This window comes from Bufo gargarizans, chromosome 5 (assembly GCF_014858855.1).
Source record: "Bufo gargarizans isolate SCDJY-AF-19 chromosome 5, ASM1485885v1, whole genome shotgun sequence".
NCBI classification, from domain to species: domain Eukaryota; kingdom Metazoa; phylum Chordata; class Amphibia; order Anura; family Bufonidae; genus Bufo; species Bufo gargarizans.
Window position 1 is genome coordinate 490,571,284 of NC_058084.1, and position 24,612 is coordinate 490,595,895.

At 47.2% G+C, this 24,612-nt stretch overlaps 1 protein-coding gene across 2 annotated transcripts in view; it reads left to right on the forward strand.

Annotated features, from left to right (window-relative positions):
- Positions 1–214: 214 nt before the first annotated feature.
- Positions 215–24,612, forward strand: part of RANBP3L (RAN binding protein 3 like) — a 41,017-nt gene continuing 16,619 nt past the window's right edge. The window contains exons 1-9 of one of the 2 annotated variants that reach the window (XM_044293693.1): positions 215–644; positions 14,797–14,855; positions 16,178–16,214; positions 18,394–18,465; positions 19,082–19,156; positions 20,320–20,385; positions 21,792–21,910; positions 22,393–22,484; positions 23,274–23,358. In XM_044293693.1, the coding sequence (XP_044149628.1) occupies positions 434–644; positions 14,797–14,855; positions 16,178–16,214; positions 18,394–18,465; positions 19,082–19,156; positions 20,320–20,385; positions 21,792–21,910; positions 22,393–22,484; positions 23,274–23,358 (816 nt within the window). In that variant the 5' untranslated portion in view covers positions 215–433. The remainder of the gene's footprint in view (positions 645–14,796; positions 14,856–16,177; positions 16,215–18,393; positions 18,466–19,081; positions 19,157–20,319; positions 20,386–21,791; positions 21,911–22,392; positions 22,485–23,273; positions 23,359–24,612) is intronic. The other variant, XM_044293694.1, reaches the window with a different exon arrangement.

The following is a 24,612-nucleotide window of genomic DNA, read 5'->3' on the forward strand; positions in this document are numbered from 1 at the left end:
TGGCATTTTTTTTTTCTATTTTTTTTTATCGACTATATAAATCTCATATCTATGGCAAGGAATTGCACCAGAGAAGGTGACGGGGAATACTCAGGATGATCCGGTTGTGACTACACTGAGTAACCTGATCTTACTGGTGAGTGGGCGGCTACTGGCAGGGGGAGGAGGAGGCCATCATCAGCATATCCCAGCCCACAGACCAAGTCTTGTTTCACTCTCCAGACTGACTCCACTTGCTGGATCTGCACGTAGCCCTGCTTAAGTAGAGCTAACCCTACAGGGGTAAACTACCAGTGACCGCAGCAGGGGAATGAGTCAGACCAGTGGACTGCTTTGTTCGTATGCACGCTTGCAAGCAATCTGCTATCCTGCGTTTACCGGACCGTAAGCGTCTGCAGAACTTCCGTTTCTCCATACGTCTTCGTGAGTCGGTATGAGAAACCAGCAAACTTCTATAATCAGACAGAATGTTTTCTACCCGGAGATAGAGCCCCTGTGCGACGGATCCAGACGGTCAGACAAGAGCCAGTCGCCAAAAGTCGCAATGTGCATCACCGCCGCCGGACGACGGCCGCGCGCAGGCGTCCAGGAGCAAGTCGAGAGTGGTGTCCTCCACCTGGCGAGCCAGCCAGACTGCCATAGAGGTGAGTGCGGTATCTAGAGCTGTACTGATGGATGGGCGATGAGCGACAACTATAATTTGATGGGAGCGCTAATCTCTGCATCTGCCGCGACACGGCGGTCTGTCATTTCTGACCGCAGCGTTTTTCTTGGATATTTCAAATAGAAAAATAGGCCAAAGTCTTGCAAAATTTTGTGATTTTTGTTTTTGTTTTTGGTCACAAGGGGCCCGATCCGAGAGTGTGTCACATGGCGCGACATGTGATGGGGTTGTGGCTACCATTACTATGGATATAGGCGAATTTACGGGATCACTGAAGGACTTACAGTATAGCTATAGGGTTAGGCACCTTAGTGAAGAACTACAAGTCCCAGGTCATCACAGCTATCGCTACAGGTCCAGAGCTATATATTGACGTGACGCAGTGTGTTAGCACTACAAGTTCCAGCATGTCACATCTGTCCCAGCATAGGCAGTTTGCACCAACTCGACTTGGACAGTTAAAGGGGAACTCTGTTTAAATGTCTTTCCTGTCACCAGGATTCGACCCCCCCCCCCTCCAATAATGCTATCCTCTCTGACCTCTATGGGTAAAGCCCCCCCAATGCTGTGCACTTCTCTACACCTTAAAGTAAGGCATAACTCTAATGTGCATTAATCTACTTCGGGAAGCACCTTCTCCCATAGGGGCGGGGGACGACAAAGCACAACCGGGCCCCTGTGCAAAATCAGCATGTGGGCTTCTTGCTGCAAGTGACCCACCATAGGGCTCCCCCTTCAGGCCCCAGCGTCACCAGTCTGACAATTTGTCTGGTGGATTGCAACAATGTATCAGGTTGTGAAATCACCGTCCCTCCGCAGGACCCCTAATGCCCAAGTATAGTACCAGCTAGGCTGATGAGCTCTCATGTACACCGTGCGGAGGGACGGACATTGACCTGCGGCGCGCACTTTGAAACCTGCAGCACGTCAATTGTGGATTTTCTGTGTACATGTCGCCCAGTGCAATGCAAAGCTCTGGGGCAAATCCGCATCAAAATCCGGAGGTAACGCCTGTAGATTTTGGCGTGGAAATGCAGCTAAAACGGCACAAAAGTCTGCATTAACTACACTGCTGCGTGTATGGAACCTTATTAGATTTGGCGCAGATTGTACCAAAAAACGCACATAAATCTGCACGATTCATTGTGATTTTAGTGCATTTTATGTTCGTTTTTTATGCATTTTTTTACGCAGATTTTCTGTTTACAACCCCATTGAAATCTACGAGGAAAACCGCTCTACAGAAGGTGCGGAATCGCACAGACAGTTGACGTGCTGACCAAGAGGTCAGTTTCCGCACAGAAGAAAAAAGCGGTGTCCATGAGATTTGTCAAATCTCGTACACTTTGCTGGTACTGGATTACTGTGGGTTTGCAGCACGAAGATCCGCTTGGAAAGAACGCACGTAATCCGCATAGTGCGCAGGTGTGGTAATTGGAGTGTGTTTACACAACAAATCTGATTGCAGCACTGTGGGGGGTGAAAAATGTAAGCCTCATTCACACGTCAGTGTTTGGTCAGTGATTTTGAGCCGAAACCAGGATTGGAGCCTCAACAGACACAAGGTCTAAGGGCTCATGCAGACGGCATGCAGATGTTTTTTGCTGTCTACAAAAATGCGGATCCGGTTTTTTTTTGCGGACAGTAAAGCAAGTCTGCAAAAAAAAACGGATTGTATTGCCATAGAATAAAAACTAGACTTTAATGAGGCCACATCCTGATTTTCATTGGACATGTTCAATTTGTTTTGCGGGGCGATGGAACGGAAGAAAAGATCTATTGGGACCCAAAATTGCGGATCAGATGAGGAAAGCAACATACGGCCGTCTGAATGAGGCCTCATGCACACGGCCATTGTTTGGGTCCGCATCCAAGCCGCAGTTTTTGCGGCTTGGATGCGGACCCATTCACTTCAACGGAGCCGCAAAAGATGAGGGCAGCACTCCGTGTGCTGTCCGCATCCGTTGCTCCGTTCCGAGGCCCCGCAAAAAAATATAGCATGTCCTATTCTTGTCCGTTTTGCGGACAAGAATAGGCATGTCTACAATGGGCCGCCCGTTCTGTTCCACAAATTGCGGAAGGCACACGGGTAGCTTCTGTTTTTTGTGGATCCGCGGTTTGTGGACTGCAAAAAACGGCATGGTCGTGTGCATGAGGCATTACTTGCAGAGGCACATTTACCCAAATCGGTGCAGAAAATGCGGATCCGTTTTTTTTGCGGACAGCTAAGCAAGTCCGCAAAAAAAACGGATTGTATTGCCATAGAATAAAAACTAGACTTTAATGAGGCCACATCCTGATTTTCATAGGACATGTTCAATTTGTTTTGCGGGACGGTGGAACGGAAGAAAAGATCTATTGGGACCCAAAATTGCGGATCGGATGAGGAAAGCAACATACGGCCGTCTGAATGAGGCCTATGGGAAAGATCTGCACCTGTTCCGTGTTTAGAGCCGCACCTGGCTTTGGCTCAGAATCACTGATGGAAATCACTGACTGAACACTGACGTGTGAGTGAGGCCCTAGGGCTCGTTCACACGAACTTATTTTGCGTTCCATATACGGGCCGTTTCCTGCGTTCTGCATGCGGTCCGTATACGGAACCATTCATTTCAATGGGTCCGCAAAAGATGCGGACAGCACTCTGTGTGCTGTCCGCATCCGTTGCTCCGTTCCGTGGCCCCTCAAAAATGATGAGTCCTTTCCTAGTCTTGTCCGTTTTGCGGACAAGAATAGGCATGTCTACAATGGGCCGCCCGTTCTGTTCCACAAATTGCGGAAGGCACACGGGTAGCTTCCGTTTTTTGTGGATCCGCGGTTTGTGGACTGCAAAAAACGGCACGGTCGTGTGCATGAGGCATTACTTGCAGAGGCACATTTACCCAAATCGGTGCAGAAAATCCGTGTATAAGGCCCCCTCGTTCACTGAAAAAGCCATACGGTCGTGTGCAGGAGGCCTAATACACATCCTCGCTGTTCCTGGACTCTTGACTTGAGCTGGGGGGGAGGGGGGAACGAGGCGTGAACTGGAGGAAGATGTAGAGAAATGAAACTTGCAGAGCAGAAGAGAGGTAACTGCAGAGCGTTTCTCTGACCTATAAGAGAAGGAATGCGGGAACTCTCATGGCATCTGAAGTATGTCTCGCGAGTGGCCCACAGAGCGTCTCATGAGTTTCCCGTGGAGCGTCTCATGAGTTTCCCGCGGAGCGTCTCACGAGTTTCCCGCGGAGCGTCTCACGAGTTTCCCGCGGAGCGTCTCACGAGTTTCCCGCGGAGCGTCTCACGAGTTTCCCGCGGAGCGTCTCACGAGTTTCCCGCGGAGCGTCTCACGAGTTTCCCGCGGAGCGTCTCACGAGTGGCCCGCGGAGCGTCTCACGAGTGGCCCGTGGAGCGTCTCACGAGTTTCCCGCGGAGCGTCTCACTCCCAGACATGTTGGACTGATTTTCCTTACATGCAATAAAAAGTGCAAAAGAAGAGAATCCCTTAAAGCAGCGGTCAGCAACCTCCGGCACTCCAGCTGTTTCGAAACTACATCTCCCATCATGCACACTTGCTTGGCTGTTCTCTAAACTCCCACACAAGTGGAAGGAGCATGCTAGGAGTTGTAGTTTCACAACAGCTGGAGTGCCGAAGGTTGCCGATCCCAAGGAACTAATTGCTTTGTGATGTCATTGAGAGACTGAAGACTCCATGTCTGTAGTGGCCTAAATGGCACCACGAGGGACGATTGTGGGGGAGGGGGGTCTGGGTGTTGCTTTTTACCCGGGGCTTCTAGCTAAACCTCGTGCGTTCTTGGCAAATATGAAAATCTTTCAGTTCTCCAAATTATTTCTCAAAAGTGTCATTGTCCACGAGCCCAACTACAAGGGAGTTACTGTGTCGGCAGGGGCGTAGCTGGAAGCTCCTGGGCCTCCATGCAAAATCTGTCACAGGTTCTCCATCTACCATGTGCCATCTATGTGACAGACAGGCGTTTAAGCCCCCTCGAGCACCAGGGGCCAGGTGTGACCACCGGCTCTGCAGTCCCTATGGCTCTGCCCCGGTCTGACGTTGTGGTTTCATTGCAGTCAGGGCAAAATCACAGGACACCAGAGGACGTCGGATTGTTGTGCCCCCCCCCCCCCTTGTATGGTGCCTGCTGTGGCTCTTGCATGGGGCCCCTGTATATTATGAAGGTGTCACCCCAGCTATGACGGCCAAGGGAAGCTTTAAAGGAAATGCAGTGGTCATTGCTGTGATCGAGTTGAGCCTGTCGTGGCCGGATCAGCTCGCCTAACTCAAGTGCTTTTAGAGATGGGACAATTCTTTAAGGGGTATCCAACCTCTGAAATGGCCCCCATATGCCCTGGCCCCTCACACTGAATATTCTTACCTGCGTCGCTTCTAAAGCCCGCACGGCCGCCGCTGCTTCTCCCTGAAAAGATCAGGCGTCGGGGGGTGGGGAGAAACCAATGGCAGGCGGGCACGGGGACTAGCCTCCCTTGCATCACCCGCGATGCTAGGGAGGCTCATCCTCATCACCGCCTGCCATTGGCTGCCGCTGACACTGGATGTTTTCATCTGCGCACGGGGAGAAGTAAATAAAATGATAACCTTTAAATTAAAAATAACCTTTCCTATTCTTGGCCATTTTGTGGAGAAGAATAGGCAGTTATATCAATGGCTGTCCATGCCGTTCCGCAAATTGCGGAACGCACACGGACGCCATCCGTGTTTTGTGGATATGCAATTTGCGGACTGCAAAACGCACAACGGTCGTGTGCATGAGGCCTAAGGCTACATTCACACTGTCAGTTTTTCATGGCCACTATTGTTGCAGCCATTTTCTGTCCGTCTGACTGTTTTTAATAGCGGTTTAGCCTCCATTTTAAAACGGCCATTAAAAAAATGGATGAATTCAATTGGCTTTTTTTGTAAATCCCGACCCCTGCAGTGCCCTCTGTATAAATAAGGCCTCCCATAGTGCCCCTTGGACATCAAATCCCCAATCCATAATGCCATCATTATGATTAATACCCCATTAATGCCCCCCCCAGTATTAGTAATGCCGCTAGTATTATGAATGCCCCATTAGTGGCCCCCAGTATTATGAATACCCCTCTTAGTGGCCCCCAGTATTCCTCCACCTATGGCCCCTATTCTGCTTGTGTAATAATAATACTCCTCGCCTCATCCACTTGCACACCCAGTGTCACTCGCTCCTCACTGGATGCAGGAGGAAAGGACCTGCACTCTCAGCATAGTCATGGGAATGGCAGGTCCTGCTGCATCAAGTAAAGAGCGAGTGTCCCTGGGTGTGCAAGTAGATGGGGTGAGTATTTTATTACTATTATTTCTTTTAATTTAAACCCTAAAAGATCATGAATACCCATTTGTGACGCCCGTTAGACGGGTCCACTCCTGTCTAAATGGCTGGTAAAAACGGTCCCATTGATTTCAATGAGATCCATCTGGACATAAAACCGGCCCAAAATATGTTCTATTTTTCGATGGCCACTATTCACTGGCTGTTAGAAAAAAAGGTCCTTGTGAGTAGCCCCCTAGACTGCAATTGGTTCTTAAAGCGGCTGAATGTAGCCTAAAGGCGTTTGGCCCCTAATAACACCTTGATGCCCCTTTGTGAATGCAGCAGTGGAGCGCATGCATGACAGTCTTTCCATTCTCTGTGCGCTCTACTCGGCGGTCCTGTAGACCGTCAGTGGAGCAGCGGTCACACTCCGGGACCCCCGCTCTCCCTCCTCTCTGCAGTTGGGCCCTCAGTGTTCACACAAGTACTTGGCTATCCTCATCATGTCGATGACTGGGGCAGCAGTGTGCATGCCCTATAATGCAGAGAGCCACTCCACCACCTCTCCATTTAGTCTCCCCCTAAATGCAGCTCGGCATACAGAGCGGACCCCCATTTTTCCATTTAACCCGCCCCTGTGTGCACGAAGCCTGCTCTGCAGTGCACCAAGGCTGTAAAGGTCCGCCATAACACCTCTGTATGCCGCTGGACAGGCTGCACCCCAGCTCCACTGGATTGAGGTTTTCTGCCCTAGAGGCCATGGTTTCTTGTACCTCTGTATATACAATGCACCAGTGATGGCTAACCTCCAGCACTCCAACTGTGGTGAAACTACAACTCCCAGCATGCTCTATTAATTTCTATGGAGTTCTGAGAACAGGCAAGCAAGTGTGCATCTTGGGAGTTGTAGTATTACTACAGCCGGAGTGCCGGAGGTTAGCCATCACAGCAATACACCATCCGATGGATGGAGGTATATGGAGGTGCCGGCCTCATGCAGCTCTCCAAGACACTATTATAGCCATAATACCGCCATATGCAGGAACGGTATAATAATCTATGGTCTGCCATGTGCTCAGTAACCTGCACCATCAGCACCGTGCCTGTCCACCTGATCCCCTTCCACACGTGCGGAGATGGAGGCGCCTCCGAAAACCTTCTCCATCCTCTGAGAACCAGCTGCTGGTGATATCACCGCGCTGCAACGAAGGTGTTTGGTTACAAGCAGATGACAGTGTGATGTCTGCCTACATCTCATTAACCTACATGGAATTGAATTACAAGGCCACCACAGAGGCCTCCACGTCATTCATACACTTTCCTATTTTAACCCTGCTTGAGTTTCATTGCCACCTGGGATTAAAAAAAGAAATCCGGAAACAGCGCCACTCTTATGCATAGGCTGTGTCTGGTATTGCAGTTCACCCCCATTCAAATCAATACCAGACACAATACCAGACACAACCTATGGATTTTAAGGGCGCTATTCCTAAAGATTCCACATGAGAAAAGTCCCAAAACTTTTTAATAGACTTTTGGGGGTCATTAATTAAGAATACATTAACTCGCAGTCAGTCAATGAGAATGTCCTTTGTTCCATTCAGAAGCAGTAATCCTGTCCTTAGCCAGTCCTGCCCTCAGCTGAGAAGTGGATATAATTGTATCCAGTCTAGACAATGCTCTGTGAGCTAAACAGCCCGGACTCCAGACTGATACATTGTAACAAACTAGCACAGTTGTATCCAGTCTGGACAATGCTCTGTGAGCTAAACAGCCCGGACTCCAGACCGATACATTGATACGTAGGGTTGTATATATCTGTATGCAGTAATCTCCTGAGCTTCCTCTAGTGGTGGCTGTATATATCTGTATGCAGTAATCTCCTGAGCTCCCTCTAGTGGTGGCTGTATATATCTGTATGCCGTAATCTCCTGAGCTCCCTCTAGTGGTGGCTGTATATATCTGTATGCAGTAATCTCCTGAGCTCCCTCTAGTGGTGGCTGTATATATCTGTATGTAGTAATCTCCTGAGCTCTCTCTAGTGGTGACTGTATATATCTGTATGCAGTAATCTCCTGAGCTCTCTCTAGTGGTGACTGTATATATCTGTATGCAGTAATCTCCTGAGCTCCCTCTAGTGGTGTCTGTATATATCTGTATGCAGTCATCTCCTGAGCTTCCTCTAGTGGTGGCTGTTATATCTGTATGGAGTAATTTCCTGAGCTCCCTCCAGTGGTGGCTGTATATATCTGTATGTAGTAATCTCCTGAGCTCCCTCTAGTGGTGACTGTATATATCTGTATGCAGTAATCTCCTGAGCTCCCCTAGTGGTGGCTGTATATATCTGTATGCAGTAATCTTCTGAGCTCCCTCTAGTGGTGGCTGTATATATCTGTATGCAGTATTCTCCTGAGTGCCCTCTAGTGGTGGCTGTATATATCTGTATGCAGTAATCTCTTGAGCTCCCTCTAGTGGTGGCTCTAGGTAGCAGTATAGTATCCTAACATTTTGCAGGGGATGTGAAGTTCTGTACCAGAAAATGGAGCTCATGCTGCCATAAAGATATATTATGAAATTAATCAGCACTGAATGCTGGAGTTTAGAATAACATGGAGTGAATATATGGAAATTCACTGATTACGGGTAGTGTGGGTTTCTTTGCTAAATATAGACCAAATATAGTAGCTTGGAAAGATTCGGCATGCCAATAGGCCTCTCCAATTACTGGGACAGGGCTACTTGTGCAGAACTTTAGGCGCCAGCAGCAGTTTCACTTCCAGCTCTAAAAAGAGGAAGATCATGCAGAGCTGGAGAAGAAAATGCTTGTTTTGGGGGGTTCTGGACTTTACAGTAGCTGCTACCACTCATTACTGGTTCTCATGATAATTACTATGGATGATGGAAGGTATAACTAAAGCATGAAATGCATTAGCTACACCAGTCAATGGTAACTTGACGTAAGCCACAAGTAGTAAAGCTTTCTGTACCTCCTCTTGATGCTGGGAACAGCTAAAAAAAAGGGGGGTTCACTTACTTATTAGACTCATTGATAAATACCAGTATGCACATTATAATTAGTGTTAAACTGTGACGAGTTAAGATGTAATCGTTATATGATGCAGGAATGAACAGGTTAAACCCTACAGATTTCTGCATCCTGATAAACTGATATTACTGTATAGCACCTGGCACCACTCCGGGCCCCTCTGTGTATCAGGGGACGCTATGTGCTTGGCTGGGTACCAGTGGATCTGTGGCACGCGTACTACAAGCCTATATCTTTCCCATGAGATTATAGCCCAAAATAATTACTGTCAGTGACTGGACTGTGAATTCTGCTAAATACATATGGAGTCCGCACCGTGCATTCAACTTCTGTACTCCTCAGAGAGGTCTGGCATCTAATCTATGTGTCATCTCTGTATATACAGTATATTATTTGTCTATAATGTAATTGTATCCTATCTGCCTAATTTATCAATGACTGCATAACTGATCCTGAGTTACATCCTGTATTATACTCCAGAGCTGCACTCACTATTCTGCTGGTGCAGTCACTGTGTACATACATTACTTATCCTGTACTGATCCTGAGTTACATCCTGTATTATACTCCAGAGCTGCACTCACTATTCTACTGGTGGAATCACTGTGTATATACATTACATTACTTATCCTGTACTGACCCTGAGTTACATCCTGCATTATACTCCAGAGCTGCACTCACTATTCTGCTGGTGCAGTCACTGTGTACATACATTACATTACTTATCCTGTACTGATCCTGAGTTACATCCTGTATTATACTCCAGAGCTGCACTCACTATTCTGCTGGTGCAGTCACTGTGTACATACATTACTTATCCTGTACTGATCCTGAGTTACATCCTGTATTACACTCCAGAGCTGCACTCACTATTCTGCTAGTGGAGTCACTGTGTATATACATTACTTATCCTGTACTGACCCTGAGTTACATCCTGTATTATACTCCAGAGCTGCACTCACTATTCTGCTAGTGGAGTCACTGTGTATATACATTACTTATCCTGTACTGACCCTGAGTTACATCCTGTATTACACTCCAGAGCTGCACTCACTATTCTGCTGGTGCAGTCACTGTGTACATACATTACATTACTTATCCTGTACTGATCCTGAGTTACATCCTGTATTATACTCCAGAGCTGCACTCACTATTCTACTGGTGAAATCACTGTGTATATACATTACATTACTTATCCTGTACTGACCCTGAGTTACATCCTGTGTTATACTCCAGAGCTGCACTCACTATTCTGCTGGTGCAGTCACTGTGTACATACATTACTTATCCTGTACTGATCCTGAGTTACATCCTGTATTATACTCCAGAGCGGCACTCACTATTCTACTGGTGCAGTCACTGTGTACATATATTACTTATCCTGTACTGATATGTAGTTACATTCTGTATTATACTCCAGAGCTGCACTCACTATTCTGCTGGTGAAGTCTCTGTGTACATACATTACTTATCCTGTACTGATCCTGAGTCACATCCTGTATTATACTCCAGAGCTGCACTCACTATTCTGCTGGTCACCGTTTACATACATTACTTATCCTGTACTGATCGTCTGGTTTCTTCTGGTCATGATAATTACACCTTGGGTATCCTAGCCAACATTCCAGTTTTGTTCCACAACAGCGCCACACCTGTCTGCAGGTTGTTTGTGGTATTGCAGCTCTGCCCTATTTACATCAATGGAGCTGAGCTTCAATATCAGATGCAAACTAAAGACAGGTGCGGCGCTGCTTCTCTAAACTTGTACAACCCCTTTAAATGGGATGATTAGCCAATTATGCCCCAGTCTCTAGTTATTATATGCCCACCTTCCCTCAGCTACACCCCGGGGTGGTGCCTGTGGGAAAAGCATTTGACTAAAATGTCTCACTTACCTATAATAACCTTAGAAAATCCCTTTAAAGTCTTTAAAGGGATTTTCCAGTCACAGTCAATAAATGTTAATTTTTTGTACAATGAAAAGGGATATCATTTTGCAAAATTCTTTCTCTATAATTTTTTTAAATAAAATCCGGGGCTTTCAAGATCTCTGCTTGCTGTCACTCACTCCTGGTCAAATAATGGACACATGGTCCAATTATCAGAGCTGTGTCTTGTGTCCACAGAGAGACCACTGGAAGTCAACGATGAGGGTTCCTACTGAGTGAGAGCAGGCAGAGATATTGAAAGCTGCGAGGAAGTGATACAGGAAGTCTATTAAAAATATTGTATTGTATAGAATGAGATGAATGGCGGCCGATTACTGTATGATTGTGTCTGCCCCTGGCAGCCGGCCCTATGGGCGAGGAGTCAAGTAGAGGCTGGCAGTGGCGGGAGTGCTGGTGTAACGCTTGTTCGCCCCTCTCTTCATCCTGTTATTTGTCCCAGTAATACACCAGCCAAGAGCGAAGAAACCAGCGAGGCCCAGCCTGATCCGGTGCGCGCTGCCCCCGCCCTCCGCTGCAGCCACACAGTAGTAATCCGCTCATTAACATCGATTATTCACACCGGTGGGACCTGCCCACTGTCACTACAGGTCACTGACTGATTATTTAACCTCTTAGTACCAGATGACAAAAACATAGCTGGCCCAGATTCAAGAAGCACTTGCGCGGGAACAAGTGTGATTTGCGCCGCGCAAGTACTGATTTGCTCCTATGCAAATTTGCGGCTGATTCTGTAAACCAGTTAAGCCTGAAATGCGGCCATTTTCCCGCGCACGCAGCCTAGCTGTTCCTGCGCAATTTTCGTGCAATTTTGCGCGGGGTGTAAGTTGCGCCTTCATGGAATTCCCTCAGCGAATATGCAAATTAGGTACTGCCGATGATTCAGAAACATGCGCGTGTGATGCGCATCTTGCGCTGGAAGCGTGCAAGCTTTTTTCCCTGGGCAAACTTGCTCCTGTTAAAAGCAGGGGCAAGTTAGCAAAAGATGGCCAAATGTCATCTGAAGGAGCGCGCAACTTCAGCAGCACCTAGACAGACGATCTGAACAAGCAGAGCACCCACATGGGCACCATATAGGACTTCCTTATGCTGCTGGAGTGCAGCAATCAGGATGTCCATCTCTGCAGCCACAAAGTTGGCCTTCCTTATTTTGGTCCCTTTGGGAGGTGCCATGTCTTGCAAAAGGGCTGAATTTCCTTGCTCAGGGGGGGGTAGGAAAAAGCAGGATGAAATTCAGCAAAGAACCTGCGCAAGTCTGCTCCTATTTATTTGCTCAGTGCAAGCAGCTGAGCAGGATTTGCCCTGAAATTATGCTAGCAAACCTCTGCTGAGCCGAAAATTCCTCATTTACATAGGGGCACACCCACTTTGACTTGCACGGCCTTGCGCCCTCAGCTTTGCCTTAAACAGGAGCAAATTAAATGAACAAACGATTCCTGAATCAGGTGGCAATTTGGCAAAATTGCTCCAGCGCAGAGAAATTCAGCTGAGCGGCTCAGGTGTAAGTAATGGGCAAATCTACCTGAATCTGGGCCAGCTGCTTTCTTCCAAAAATAGCGCCACTCCTGTGCGTAGCTTATGTCTTGTATAGCAGCCTATTCTCATTTAGGGTCCCTACACACATACATTTGCACTGGAGTTTTTTTTTTTTTTTTGCAGGGCTGGCATAACTGCATGCGTTTTTTTTTTTTTGTTGTTGTTTTTTTCTGGCCACCTAGGTTTTTTGGGGCATATTTTGTGGCATTATTTTTTTTACCACAAGTGTTTTCTTCATGGTGTTTTATCATATCCCCCCCTAGAGAGGAAATATAAAAACGCCCAAAAAAATAAAAAAACGCCAAGAGTTCCAGAAGCACAAAAAAACGCCAGGAGCAAAAAACGCAGGTGTCCCGAGAGTCACCCAAAAAACTAGGTGCAAAAAAGTCATTAAAACCGCAAAAGTGCAGATAAGATGCCCGCAAAAACCTATTAGGCTATCACTTTAAAGGGAGTCTGTCATCAGCATTTCACTTTTTTAACCCTTCCCACAGCTCCCTAGCATGCTTACAGTTAATAAAAACGTTACCTCTGGCATCAATCCTGGACTTATAGAACCATAAAAAACGATCTTTATAAGATATGCAAATGAGGGCTCGCAAGTGCCCAGGGGCGGCGTTACTCTCTTAGGTGCCCTGTTAGCTCAGCCTTTTCATTGCGTCCCCCCGCCCCTTCCTACCCTCCGCCCGCCCATCCTTTCCCTCTGACCGCCTTTCTACTAACTTGTTATTCCGACGAGATCCCGCGCCTGCGCACTCATTCCTTTGGCCGGCGCATGCGCACTGCGATGCCCATTCCTTGTACGGCTTCACAGTAATGAATGCGCATGCGCCGATGGACCGCCTCCTTTGTTGTGTTTTTGCGTCGTTAGCCGGCGCATGCGCAATAGTTACTGTGATGCCATACAAGGAATGGGCATCGCAGTGCGCATGCGCCGGCCAAAGGAATGAGTCCGCAGGCGCGGGATATCGGCGGAATAACAAGTTGGTAGAGAGGCGGTCAGAGGGAATGGATGGGTGGGCGGAGGCTAGGAAGGGGCGGGGGGAAGCAATGAAAAGGCTGAGCTAGCAGGGCACCTACGAGGGTAACGCCGCCCCTGGGCACTTGCGAGCCCTCATTTGAATATGTTATAAAGATCGTTTTTGATGGTTTTATAAGTCCAGGATTGATGCCAGAGGTAACGTTTTTATTAACTGTAAGCATGCCAGGGAGCAGTGGGAAGGGTTAAAAAAGTGAAATGCTGATGACAGACTCCCTTTAATCATATCTTAATGCTATTGGAGCAATTTTCGTCATAGATAGAACCTTTTATTTCGATACGACAAAGCATCCTTGGAATTGTTATCGAGATTAGAGCTTCGGACACATTGCGTTATATTTTTATTTTTTATTTTCTTATTCTTTTAGTTTTTTATGTTTTGGGAGCATCATTTATATAGTTATTGCTATGGACTTACTTGCACAGCGCTAGGATAGAAGCCTTCAGAATTCTGTTGATTTCTTCTTGGTTCTGAGCTCACAACTTTCAGCAGCATTCCCTGCTGGTTCAGTGTGTGTGTGTGGAGAAGGCACACATAATTCAGTCATTCTTGCTGAAGTTGGTATTTTATTTATTTTTTTACCACTTAATACTATGTCTCCCAGAAGTCAACATAGCCTGCTCTCTCCACAAACTGAACCAGCAAGAAATCTTGCTGAAAGTTATGAGCTCAGAGCCAAGAAGAAATCTGCAGGATTTCTTCTGCTGATTTCTACCCCAGGATATTGCTATTAATTTACTTTCACAATGCTAGTATATAGGCCTTTAGAATTTTGTTGATTTCTGCTTGGTTCTGAGCTCACAACTTTCAGCAGCATTCCCTGCTGGTTCAGTGTGTGTGTGGAGAAGGCATGTGTTATTCATTCCTTCTTGCTGTAAATATATATTAGAAGCTTGGCACTATTTATCACTTGATATCAAATCTCCCAGATTATAAGTCAACAGACCCTGCTTTCTCCACAAACTGAACCAGCAAGGAATGTTTCTGAAAGTTGTGAGCTCAGAGCCAAGATAAAATTTGCTGATTTGTATCCCAGAATAACACTTTGGGTTTATTTTCACTGTGCTAGGACAGAGGGGATCATAATTCTGATGATTTCTTCTTGGCTCTGAGCTTACAACTTTTTAGCAGCATTCCCTGCTGGTTCAGTGTGTGGAAAATGTATGCGTAATTCATTCCTTGCTGCAAATATTCAAGACTATTTACTACTGATCCCTGGCCTATGCTTACATTGTGACACATGCATCTAACACTCTTCATGTCTCTTGTCTTGCAGATACAACATTGCTTACCCAGCCAGTAACTGTGCCCGAGAAAAAGGATCGGCCAATTAAGGTACGCTATTGATTTGCTGAATGGATACGAACCAAATTGTGCATTTGGGAGTTGTAGTAGTCCCAAACCCATCTGTACATGTGCACTGTGCTCAGTATGTGCTGCTGTAAACATATTGCACTTTGAAGGGTTAATTGGCACTATGATTTACACTGCTGTGTGCACTTACACAGTTTTGTATTGTTGAACTGCATTTTATATGTTTATTGTAATATATCCTGTTCATTTGCACTGTTATTGCAATGCACTGGGGAAAGGGTTAATGGACAGCCAGCTAATACTGAGAGACTTTGAGACTTTCTACCTATGCACTGAGAAGTTAGAAATCATCTACAGTGACTATAAGTGACTATGCAACGTTTTAGAGGGGGGGGGGCAGACATGCTGACCTTTTAACTGTCTATTTTATCTCTGTTGTTTAAAGGGGTTGTATTTTTTTTTTACTATTGATGAACCTATCCTCAGGATAGGTCACCAATATCAGATTGGCAGGGGTCCGACTTCCGGCATCCCCGCCCATTAGCTGTTTGAAGAGAAGGCCACTCTCGTACGAGCACTGCTTTCTTTGCTCTGTTTACCTGCTCGCAGCAGCAATTGCAGTGGTGAGAAGGTGTAATTATAAGTATGACATCCCCATTCACTTCTATGGGATGGCTCTGTCTGTTCAAGTGAATACTACCGGCAGCGTGTACTCCCACTTCAAGCAGCTGATCGGTGGGGTTGCCGGGAGTCTGGCCTCTACCGAACTGATACTGATGACCTATCCTGAGGATAGGACATCAATAGTAAAAAGTGGACAACCCCTTTAAGTCTGAAGACTTATGTCTGGAAAAACTGCTTAGTCATTCCCATAGACTTGTATTAAAACTCAACTGGAATTGCAACATTGTTTCTCTTTAGGCTGTGCGTCTCCACTCCACCCCTCCCATTAGAAGGTTCTACTTCAGCAAGAAACTGTATAAAAACAGAGCAGTCAAAGCCCCTAGTTGTCTGGACCACTGTTTAGTAGAAAGAGACTGTGCCAGACTTCATGAGTGACGAGAAGAAGATGCTGAGATGGGGATGCTTTGTTATAGACCCTGGACCACCAGCCCTTTGATCAAGGAGTGAGCTGGACAGTTGAGCCACAGACCCTGGGCCACAAGCCTTTTGGCCAGGGTATCGGCCTCAGTGTTGGGACCACCCTAAACCAATAGTCAATGGCTTAAGGATTTGTTAAAAACTGATCCATCTATTATTACTATAAACAGAGCCTTATAGTGCTCCATGCTTGCTTTACTGTAATGTAATAAAAATGCCTCTGTTTTTGTCGTCATACACAGAGACACGCAGGAGACCTCGCCATAAATGCAGACAATAGTAAGTAATATCTCTTTAAATCAGACATAATTCTGAGCTATGAGCAATGCGCCAAGAAGATGGCGTTATTACATTTTACACATATTTCATTAGCAATGATAATAATATGTGCTTTGAAGTGAACTGATACTCCCATCATCTATATGAAGGATGTGACACGCCTATCAATGTGCCTCAGGGCGGTATCACAGATGCTTGGCAGTTCTCACACTTTGCAGTTTGATAGGTTTGCACTTTTTACAACCCAATCCCGAACCCCCACATTGTGGCTGCACGGAACAGAACATACACGCAGTTTTATGGGTTTGCTTAATTGCTATTAGCAAACAGACGATGCCTAATGAAGTATAAATGGCTCCATTAATAGGGCCTTTGACATTATATAACAGTTAAGGGCATGCGGCTAGGACATGTGATTATCTCTCAACCTCTTGGGTGACATACCATTGACAATACACAGGTCACCTCATCAACCTCCCTGTACAATGACCTCTGCATCATTCACTGAGCATGCCCACTGCACTCTTCCACAGGTCACTAAGCATGCCCACTACTATCTCCCACAGGTCACTAATGATGCCCACTACTATCTCCCACAGGTCACTAAGCATGCCCACTACTATCTCCCACAGGTCACTAAGCATTCCTGCTACTATCTCCCACAGGTCACTAAGCATGCCCGCTACTATCTCCCACAGGTCACTAAGCATGCCCGCTACTATCTCCCACAGGTCACTAAGCATGCCCGCTACTATCGCCCACAGATCACTAAGCATGTTCACTACTATCTCCCACAGGTCACTAAGCATGCCCACTACTATCTCCCACAGGTCACTAAGCATGCCCGCTACTATCTCCCACAGGTCACTAAGCATGTTCGCTACTATCTCCCACAGGTCACTAAGCATGTTCACTACTATCTCCCACAGGTCACTAATAAGCATGCCCACTACTATCTCCCACAGGTCACTAAGCATGTTCGCTACTATCTCCCACAGGTCACTAAGCATGCCCGCTACTATCTCCCACAGGTCACTAAGCATGTTCGCTACTATCTCCCACAGGTCACTAAGCATGTTCACTACTATCTCCCACAGGTCACTAATAAGCATGCCCACTACTATCTCCCACAGGTCACTAAGCATGCCCACTACTATCTCCCACAGGTCACTCAGCATGCCCGCTACTATCTCCCACAGGTCACTCAGCATGCCCGCTACTATCTCCCACAGGTCACTCAGCATGCCCGCTACTATCTCCCACAGGTCACTCAGCATGCCCGCTACTATCTCCCACAGGTCACTCAGCATGCCCGCTACTATCTCCCACAGGTCACTCAGCATGCCCGCTACTATCTCCCACAGGTCACTCAGCATGCCCGCTACTATCTCCCACAGGTCACTCAGCGTGCCCGCTACTATCTCCCACAGGTCACTAAGCGTGCCCGCTACTATCTCCCACAGGTCACTAAGCGTGCCCGCTACTATCTCCCACAGGTCACTAAGCGTGCCCGCTACTATCTCCCACAGGTCACTAAGCATGCCCGCTACTATATCCCACAGGTCACTAAGCATGCCCACTACTATATCCCACAGGTCACTAAGCATGCCCACTACTATCTCCCACAGGTCACTAAGCATGCCCACTACTATATCCCACAGATCACTAAGCATGCCCACTACTATCTCCCACAGGTCAATGAGCATGCCCACTACTCTCTCCCTTAAAAATAAATGGGGCATTTCGTATGTGCATGTGACTGCTATAAAGCAAATTTTTTTCATAGCTCAGGCAAGATGCCCGTCCCAAAATAAGTGTGTGCTGCTATTTCTGACAGCCCCATTCAAGTTGGAAAGGGATAGTGCATGCTCATCTCCAGGCGTAAACAGGGTTTAAGGATCTAAGGGTCAGATACTCAATAGTTACAATTTTATAATTGAATGTCAGGTCAGCCCCTCAGGTTTCTGCAAAGTTTTTCATTTTGAAGTTGGGAGACCTGCTTCAATCAAATAAGGGTTAATTCACGAGCGGGCACCCGCTGTGGTTTCCAGCACGAAACGCGCCAACGGCAGCGCGTACTCCCACTGAAAACAAGGGAGGCGGTTTCCGAAATCTGCGCTGAAATCCAGTCACAAGAATAAGCGTAACAATATCAATGTATGTATATTCTGTGCTGCAGGTGTCTATCCTGAGAAAAGGCTCCGATCATCCTCGTTCACATTCAGGCCGACCCAGTCCTCTACCGACACAGGTAATCGCTTTATATGTACGGAAAAACTCATTTTGGTCTTGGCTCCTATTCATACTGGAAGCCTGTGCTGTACTGCATAATATATCCGAGCACTGTACTCGCTGACTGTCCCATGGAGAATGAAGCGGGGTGCAGAGTGCAAGCTCAACTGGCCACTGCATTCAGAAGGGGACAGGGGATCCCCATTCTCGGGATCGGCGGGGGTTGGGACTCCCTCCAATCAACAACCCCTTTAATGTCAATAAGCTGCGTTATTAGTCACGGATCATGCATAAGAAAAGCGTTATGGGAAGCTTGCAGTAGGTGTTTAATGTTCCCTGCAGCGCCACCACAGGAGAAATTAAGCATTACACTGTTCCCATAGGCTGTGCATGCGGTGCATGGACATACTGGGTCCTCCAGAGGGAGAGACACTCTTTGTAGCCACATAGGAGGGTCTTGAATGGTACCCCCCCCCCCCCCAACCTTTATTAACTAAGAATGGGGGGTTTGGAGATGGACTTTGACGCCTCTAATTGTCATTCAGGTCCCATTGTGACAGACTTTATCTTAATCTGATGCTCACCGGCCACTGTCATCTTTCCTCTATGATACATTTTTATCATTCTCTGTCCAGATCATAATGTCTTGGAGAAACGCGTCCGCTCCTCCTCCTTTACTGTTCTGACGAGCTTCCCCCCGAATCAGCCTGGTAAGTTCCCTATTAGTACCTGTACACATTAAAAATGGGACCCCCTATTATGGTACTGGTTAATGTCTGTATGCCCCTTCCCCGACCCTTTGACGGATTCACCGCTCCCTTGTTTGTAGGTTCTTTCTGCCCATTATAAGGGGGAATGAGCAGGGGCTGATCTGTAGGGGGCTGCAGACCAAGCGGCCACACCTGGTGCCTGAAGGGGTATAGAAGGAGGCACAGATATCATAGATATGGGAACCCTATTACTGATATTGCATTGGGGCTCATGGTCCTGGGCAAAAGAGATCAAGCTGGGACCATCTCCAGGGACCCCATAGCAGCTGCCTGCGGTGGGATCAGGACATGCAGGCCCACAGTTCTCAGCTTAGCACCTTGTAATGAACTGAAGCGGTATCTTCCCTTGTGGTTACAAGCCGCGATTCTGAGGTGGTCCAATTACTATGATGATTGGGAACCATTGCATGAGTTCTTAAAGGGAACCTGTCATCCACTTTATGCTGACCGTACTGAGGGCAGTATAAAGTAGTGACAGAAATGGTGATTTCAGCGGTGTGTCACTCATCAGCTAAAAGTAAGTGGTTGCCGAAAACCAGCATCAGGCCTTGAAAAGAGTCACGGCCACCTGAGAAGAGTCATGGTTATTCATGAATTCCTGCTCTCCTGCCCATCTGTTGATGGCTGACAGTCTTCTACCTAGTTTTCTCTCTTTCTCTCTAGGAGAGAACTGCAGATGGGTGACAGTGCAGGAGATTATGAATGACCATGACTCTTCTCATGTAGATGTGACTCTTTTCAAGGCCTGGGCTGCAATGATTATGATGCTGGTTCTCAGCAACCACTTACTTTTAGCTCATGAGGGACACACCGCTGAAATCAGCATTTTTGTCACTATTTTATGCTGCCCTCAGTACAGTCAGCATAAAGTTGATGACAGGTTCCCTTTAAGAGCAGTGGACAGGATGCAGAAAATCTCTATGAGAGGCTGAGACATGAAAATCACACTGGGTGGAGTGAAACAATGCGTCAGACGGAAGTCAATCCCCAGAATGTATTGGTGTGTAGTTAGGAGTCCGGGGAGATGTTGCTTCATCTGTTCCTCACTGATGTTTTTGATACAATTATAGTAAGTCCCTTCTCACCCCACTATGTTATTACAGTGCTGAAGAACAATGTATTCATGCCGTCCACACTTCTGCAGGAGCAGGGAAGCAGCACCAGAGCAGGTTTGTACCATTAAACCCCTGTCCTGCTCATATATTATTCAGCGGGAGCTGATCGTGGATTCAGGAGCTGATCGTGGAAGCTTTACAGCACCCGCCGCATCTGACCCTGGTCTGCTGATGGTTTCACAGGGAAATGGCAGGAGAAATTCTAAGAGAGAGGGGGAAAGAGAGAGGGGGAATAAATAGGGGGAAGAAAGAGAGAGGGGGAAGAAAGAGAGAGGGGAAAGAGGGAAAGCGGAAAAAGAGAGAGGGGGAAGAAAGAGAGGGCAAATAGAGAAAGCGGGAAGGGAGAGGGAGATGGAGAAGACGAAAGGGGAAGGAAAACAGAGGCGAAAAAGAGAAAGCGGGAAGGGAGAAAATGGGGACTGGCAAGAGCGCGAGGGGAAGAGAGAGGGATGGGGAAGAGCAGGGGCGGACTGGGAACTTAAAGTGGCCCTGGAAAAAATACAAAAAGTGGCCCCGTTTTGTAGTGGTGTCCAAATTGATTGAAGGCAGAGCCAGCAATACCATATTGTGGCACATTATACCGCCCCAACAGAGATAAAAATACCACAGACCATCACAAACTACTGCCAGCAGCACAAAATACAGCCCCAAAAACTTCCAGTGGCCGGCGGTGAGGAGGGCCCAGGCGGCCCCCTGGGCATCTGCCCACTGGGAAATTTCCCTGTGAGGTCTATGGCCAATCCGCCCCTAGAGAAGAGAGAGAGATGGAGGAGAGAGGAAAGAGAGATAGAGAAGGAAGAGAGAGAGGGGGAAGAGACCGGAAGGCGAAGAGAAGAAAGACGGAGATGAGAGAGATACAAATCCTAAAAGGCCCTATTACACCAGAAAATAATCATGAAGATCATATCCAACGAGCGTTCATAGTAATGCTCGTTAGTGATGATCTGGCAGTGTAATACTGCCGCCGATTTACCTGATGAACGAGCAAATACTCGTTCAGTCTTTTAGCAGGTTTAAAAACCCTAATTTGTCGTAGCAGATTGTGCCGTGTAATTACGATCTGCTGCAGGCAAACAGCGATGGCACAGCGATCACTACTCCCCATACTGTGGAGGGGATCACTGCATGTAATAGCAGCGCTCTCCTCCACTGACGAGCAGGCAATTTGCCAGGAGGGGACGCTTCACTCCCTACAATCTCCTGCTGAATCTTCACGTGTAATAGAACCCAAAGTTCAAGCAGCGCAGTGTTTGTGCCGGCAGCTGCGCCTCTGATCCTGGATCAAAGTAATATATTTGCAGAGTCTTTAGTTCACCAATACAATGTCTCAATTCTGTTACTGGGAGTGAGAAAATTCCCAGTAAGAGGACTGAAATGTTGCACTAGTAAATAAAAAGACACTTTATTTGGAGTTGCCGTAGCGTCAGAGACCTAATCATTGGAGATCCAATATTTTGCAGGAAACATTCACCCCTGGGCGGTGATTAAACCCGCAACGCTGCCGCCTCCGCCAGTGACCGTCTGCAGAGATGTGGAGACAGACGCTGCCGCCGTCGCCGCCACTACACCAGAAAACAAGGTAACGTGACATTTTATGATCCAGTCCTTCACCATTTTTACCGAATGTGAACCGTACAGCCCTAACACTTCTCACAGCTGAGGGTCTGCTACTGTTGTATCCAGTCAAGAATTACTCTCGAAGTAAACAGCCCGGACTCCAGACTGATACATTTTACATGGACACATTCATATTATTCAGCTCAGAGCCTCCAGTTCTAAACAATAATAAAGAATTGAAATATATATACGTAAAATTATGAATTCAGAGTTAACAGTGTTTGGTTGGGGGGGTCTCCCATCCAGGACAGTTATCTATAAGCCAGAGCAGGGGAGGACCCAGCAACGGGTTCCAATGGGCACCATGTAATGCTTCATTTTCCCTCTGGTGGGGCTGCAGGGGAACAAACCACTGGCTGCTGGGTTCCCCCATATGGTACAGCTGATTTTTGGGCGACTCCGCAGAGGGACATCCCGTGATCAGCTTTGTATTTACTTTGACAGCAGCATGAAGAGAAAAGCAACCCTCCAGTAAGCAACGCCGATGAGCCGAAGTCTTCTACTGGATCTACATGCTTCTTGGACATTGCAACCAGGTGAGAAAAGCAAGCAGTGCCTCAAAGGCGGAGGAGGGGTGCATAGCTTACAAGGATTTAGACGATGATTGTCTACCTGATACTTGCACCTGACGATGGGTTCATTAGTGATAAGGAGACGCTCTTCATCAAATATACCCCTGTTATCAGCAACACGCTCTTCCTGTACTGATACAATGTAAAAAACCACAAGCAACACAACAACAGAGTGGGCACCAAGACCCTTTACCAAGCAGCTGCCTTGGCAATCAGTGGGTTGTCGAGGGTCCCTCTCTCGGCACCAGATTTCTTTGAAGGAAGCTGTGGCCAACAAGTGGACCTATGTTATTACATGGCAGCTGGGGGTCTTCTGGCTCATAGAGAGGGTTCCCGAGGGGGGGACCCCTCTACAGTATATGACGTCCATATGCTCTAACAGGGCCTATTTCCAGTGGCTTTCTTCATGAGACAATCCCTTTAAAGGTGGGTTTGACAACCTACCTGGAGGAATGGGGGGGGGGGGGGCTCCCAGCTACATCAAGCTGCCTCCCAGCCAACACGGCAGATGCCCTTCTTTTATCTAAACCTGATATTTCACATACAGTCGCACGGTGGTGGAGGGGAAGGGGCACCTAGAGGGTTTGGTTCGGGACACGGAAGGATCGAGGAAGACGAGGAGGTCAAATGATTTATTCCTTAGCCTCCCCTAGAAGATTTCACTATAGTAAACCTGCTGCTGAGGGTTGCGGGATTTTAGCTGTGGTTTTGTCTATTACTGTAACTGCAGTCTTCTCACTCTTCTCCATTTAGGATGCAGCTTTTTCAGCAGCGGTTTATGCCACAGAAATACAATGTCGATTTTGTTTTCGGAGAGAACATGGAGAAAAGAGTCATAGTAAGTTCACCGCATACCGAACAGCAGTGTGTATGGCAGTGTTCCTGGGAAAGTAAGACGCAATTACTGTCTATCTACAGCGCATTCAGAAAGTCTTCAGACCCTTCACTTTCTTCACATTTTGTCATGTTGCTCCTTGTGCCCCTCATTCTGCACCCGTCCTCCATAATGAGAAAGTGAGAACAGAATGTCCGAAATCTTTACTAATTTATTGAAAAGTATTCAGCCCCTTTGCTCAGGACATAAGTCTTCAGCCCCTTTACTCAGGACATAAGTCTTCAGCCCCTTTACTCAGGACATAAGTCTTCAGCCCCTTTACTCAGGACATAAGTCTTCAGCCCCTTTACTCAGGACATAAGTCTTCAGCCCCTTTACTCAGAACATAAGTCTTCAGCCCCTTTACTCAGGACATAAGTCTTCAGCCCCTTTACTCAGGACATAAGTCTTCAGCCCCATTTACTCAGTTGAAGCCCCCTTGGCAGCGATTACCGCCTCTGGTCTTTTTGGTGATGATACTACAAGGTATGCACACTCTGGATTTGGAGATTTTCTGACATTCCTCTCTGCAGATCCTCTCCTGCTTTGTCAGGTTGGATGGGGCAATTTTCAGGTCTCTCCAGAGATGTTTTATTGGGTTCAGAGCTTCGGCTAGACAACTCAAGGTCATTCACAGAGTTGTCCCTAAGCCACTCCTGTGTTGTCTTGGCTGTGTGCTTAGGGTCATTGTCTTGTTCGAAGGTGAACCTTCGGCCCAGTCTGAAGTCCAGAGCTCCGGATTGGGTTTTCCTTAAGAATATCTCTGTATTTGGCTCCATCCAGCTTTCCCTCCACCCTGACCAGTCTCCCTGTCCCCCCAGCATGATGCTGCCACCACCATGCTTCACTGTAGGGATGGTATTGAGTAGGTGATGGGCGAGGCCTGGTTTCCTCCAGACATGACGCTTAGAATTCAATCTTGGTTGCATCAGACCAGAGAATCTTGTTTCTCATAGTCTGAGAGTCCTTTAGGTGCTTTTTTTTGTTGCAAACTTTCCTGTGTCTTTTACTGAGGAGAAGCTTCTTTCTGGCCATAAAGTCCAGATTGGTGGAGGCTGCAGTGATGGTTGACCTTCTGGAAGTTTCTCTCATCTGCAGACAGGATCTTTGAAGCTCAGCCAGAGTGACCACTGGGTTTGATTACCTAGTTTGGTGAGGCGTCCAGCTCTAGGAAGAGCCTTGGTTGTTCCAAACTACTCCCGTTTAAGAATTATGGAG